The sequence below is a fragment of the Eimeria necatrix genome, genomic scaffold (assembly GCF_000499385.1).
Source record: "Eimeria necatrix Houghton genomic scaffold, Enh_scaff2958, whole genome shotgun sequence".
Classification (NCBI taxonomy): Eukaryota; Apicomplexa; class Conoidasida; order Eucoccidiorida; family Eimeriidae; genus Eimeria; species Eimeria necatrix.
This window is the reverse complement of record NW_013653503.1, coordinates 1-2,093: the sequence shown is the minus strand read 5'-3', so window position 1 is coordinate 2,093 and position 2,093 is coordinate 1. Positions and strand designations below refer to the sequence as shown.

The 2,093-nt window shown below is 50.7% G+C and overlaps 1 protein-coding gene across 1 annotated transcript; it reads right to left on the bottom strand.

Annotated features, from left to right (window-relative positions):
• ENH_00040150 (40S ribosomal protein S6, related) lies at positions 1-436 on the bottom strand (the record flags this gene model as incomplete). Its single annotated transcript, XM_013580730.1, has 1 exon — positions 1-436. A coding segment is annotated over one exon (436 nt), but the record flags the coding sequence as incomplete, so codon positions are not given.
• Positions 437-2,093: the final 1,657 nt, after the last annotated feature.

The following is a 2,093-nucleotide window of genomic DNA, read 5'->3' as shown; positions in this document are numbered from 1 at the left end:
TAAACAGTTTGCGGATGTGGTTGGCTCTCTTGGGACCTAGGCGGCGTGGCTTCTCTCCGCCAGTCAACCCCGGGATGTCCGCGGGACCCTTCTGCAGCATCACCAAGTTCAGCACGGAAAGATCCGGACCCACAATAGCTCCACGGACGCTCTTGCGTTTCCTCTCACCCGTTCGGCGTGGCCTGAAGCACTTCATACCAGTGCGGAACAGGAGGCGAACACGGTGGTTGGCGAGAATGCCCTGCATCATAGGGAAGCCCTGCTTGTCGTTGCCGCCGGTTATGCGGAAGAGGTACCCCTTAAATTCCTCCCCCAGAGAGTCGCCTGGGACCTCCGCCCCCATGCGTCGCTCAAAGAAAGGCAAAAGCTTCTTCTCATCGTCGACCTCCACAGTTTTCTGGAGCCCGCAGGCCGGGTTCGCTATGTTTAGTTTCATTCTTGCCAAAAGTGCATTAGCTCCAGAACCACCAGAAACGTAAAATCCTACAAAAAAGCAGCCACACGGCACCTTTACGAGCATACATTCAAGGCCACCTCGCCCTGCAGCAGCAGCAGCGGGGTCAACGTGGCGGCAGCAGCCGCTGGAAGCCCTGAAAGGGAAGCCCAGGCTGTTCACACAAACCAAGTCTTCGCGTGCCTAATTCGGCAAAATGCAAACAAAAAAATACTACTTTTGGCTAGCAATCTAATATATTTCGCATACTTACCGTTTTTATTCAAAAATCCAGCACATCACGACTAACTGCCCCAAAGTGTAAGTACCCCACACTATCCAGAAGGAACGCAGCTCCTCCCCACACAGCCAAGCATGGTCGCCTCTGGGGCTTTCCCAAGCCCTAAACTGCCAACAAACGCAAAGGAAAATTATAAACAGAAAGAATGTGGATGAATGCAGTTTTTTGTCATGTGTGCGAAAAGCGAAAGAGAATCGGTACACTCTGCAGCAACAAGAAGGGGGACGTCAGTTTCATCATTATGGTACAAACTAAGTGAAGCAGGGTAATAGTTCCGTACGCCTCATATGGCTTAGCACTTTTAAATGAGAATTATAAGTGCCCTTCTTGACAGAGTGTAGTAATTAGGGAATTTAGTTAGCTGCTTTGACCTTGATTCTCAGTCTGCAAAGAGTTGGCTGTGCTCTCGGGTAGTTCTGTGGTCGTCCACGTGTCTCGGTTAATGTCAGCTGCATTAAAGATGCTGTTGCGGTTTTGTTTAGCGACGCGAGCTTAAGCACAGTAGCGTAGGGACGTGTATTCAGGATTCTATGGTGCCCAGTTGGAGTGGAGCGGAGTTGAGCAAACTGTGGGACCACGGGCTGGAGCGCCACGCAACCTCTCGGTGCCTCGAAGACACTAGAGTACCACTGGTTACAGCTCACTCAAACCACCGTACAGGCGAGGTGAAGGAGATGTGTGCCAACAGTGCACCGACGGAAAAGGGTTCAAGAGCGGTATGCTTGGTATTGCAGTGTTGATGAGACAGCGTTCGAAGGGATCTGCGCATGCTGCAGTATTAAAGCAAAATATAGTGAGGGATTCCACGTGTGCAGGGGAACAGATTCTGAGTTTATCAGCTAGGTCACCCTTTATGGTGATCTCGAAGGATCAGTGTATAGATGTTTGCGTAATGTATACCTAGAGTGTTTATCTAGTGCACGGGCACTACAATAGGGCTTGCTGGTGACCGTAAGAAGATAGCTAGCTGGTCTATAAGGTTAACACGCTCAACGAGGACAGGAACGTCTTACTAGCATCGAAGTAAGGCAGTTTATCAGCAAATCAACATGTTCAGACTATACGTGTCTATGAATACCTGGAGATGGGGGCTGGCGACTGGGCCAGTATCCGTGCAGGTGTAGTGCACAGGCACTACAATGGGGCTGGCTAGTGTCCCAGAGACGATAGCTAGCTAGCGACCTACAAGGGTTCGCAACACTGGAGGAGGACAGGACAATCCTAATAGGATGACAATAAGAAAAACTGTCTATTAGTTCTAATGAATACGTGAAATGCGTGGAAATTGTGTGGAGACTGGGGCTGGCGATAGCGCCGGCACCAGTGCGGGCCTCCTCCCCATAGGGCCTAGGAGGCGAG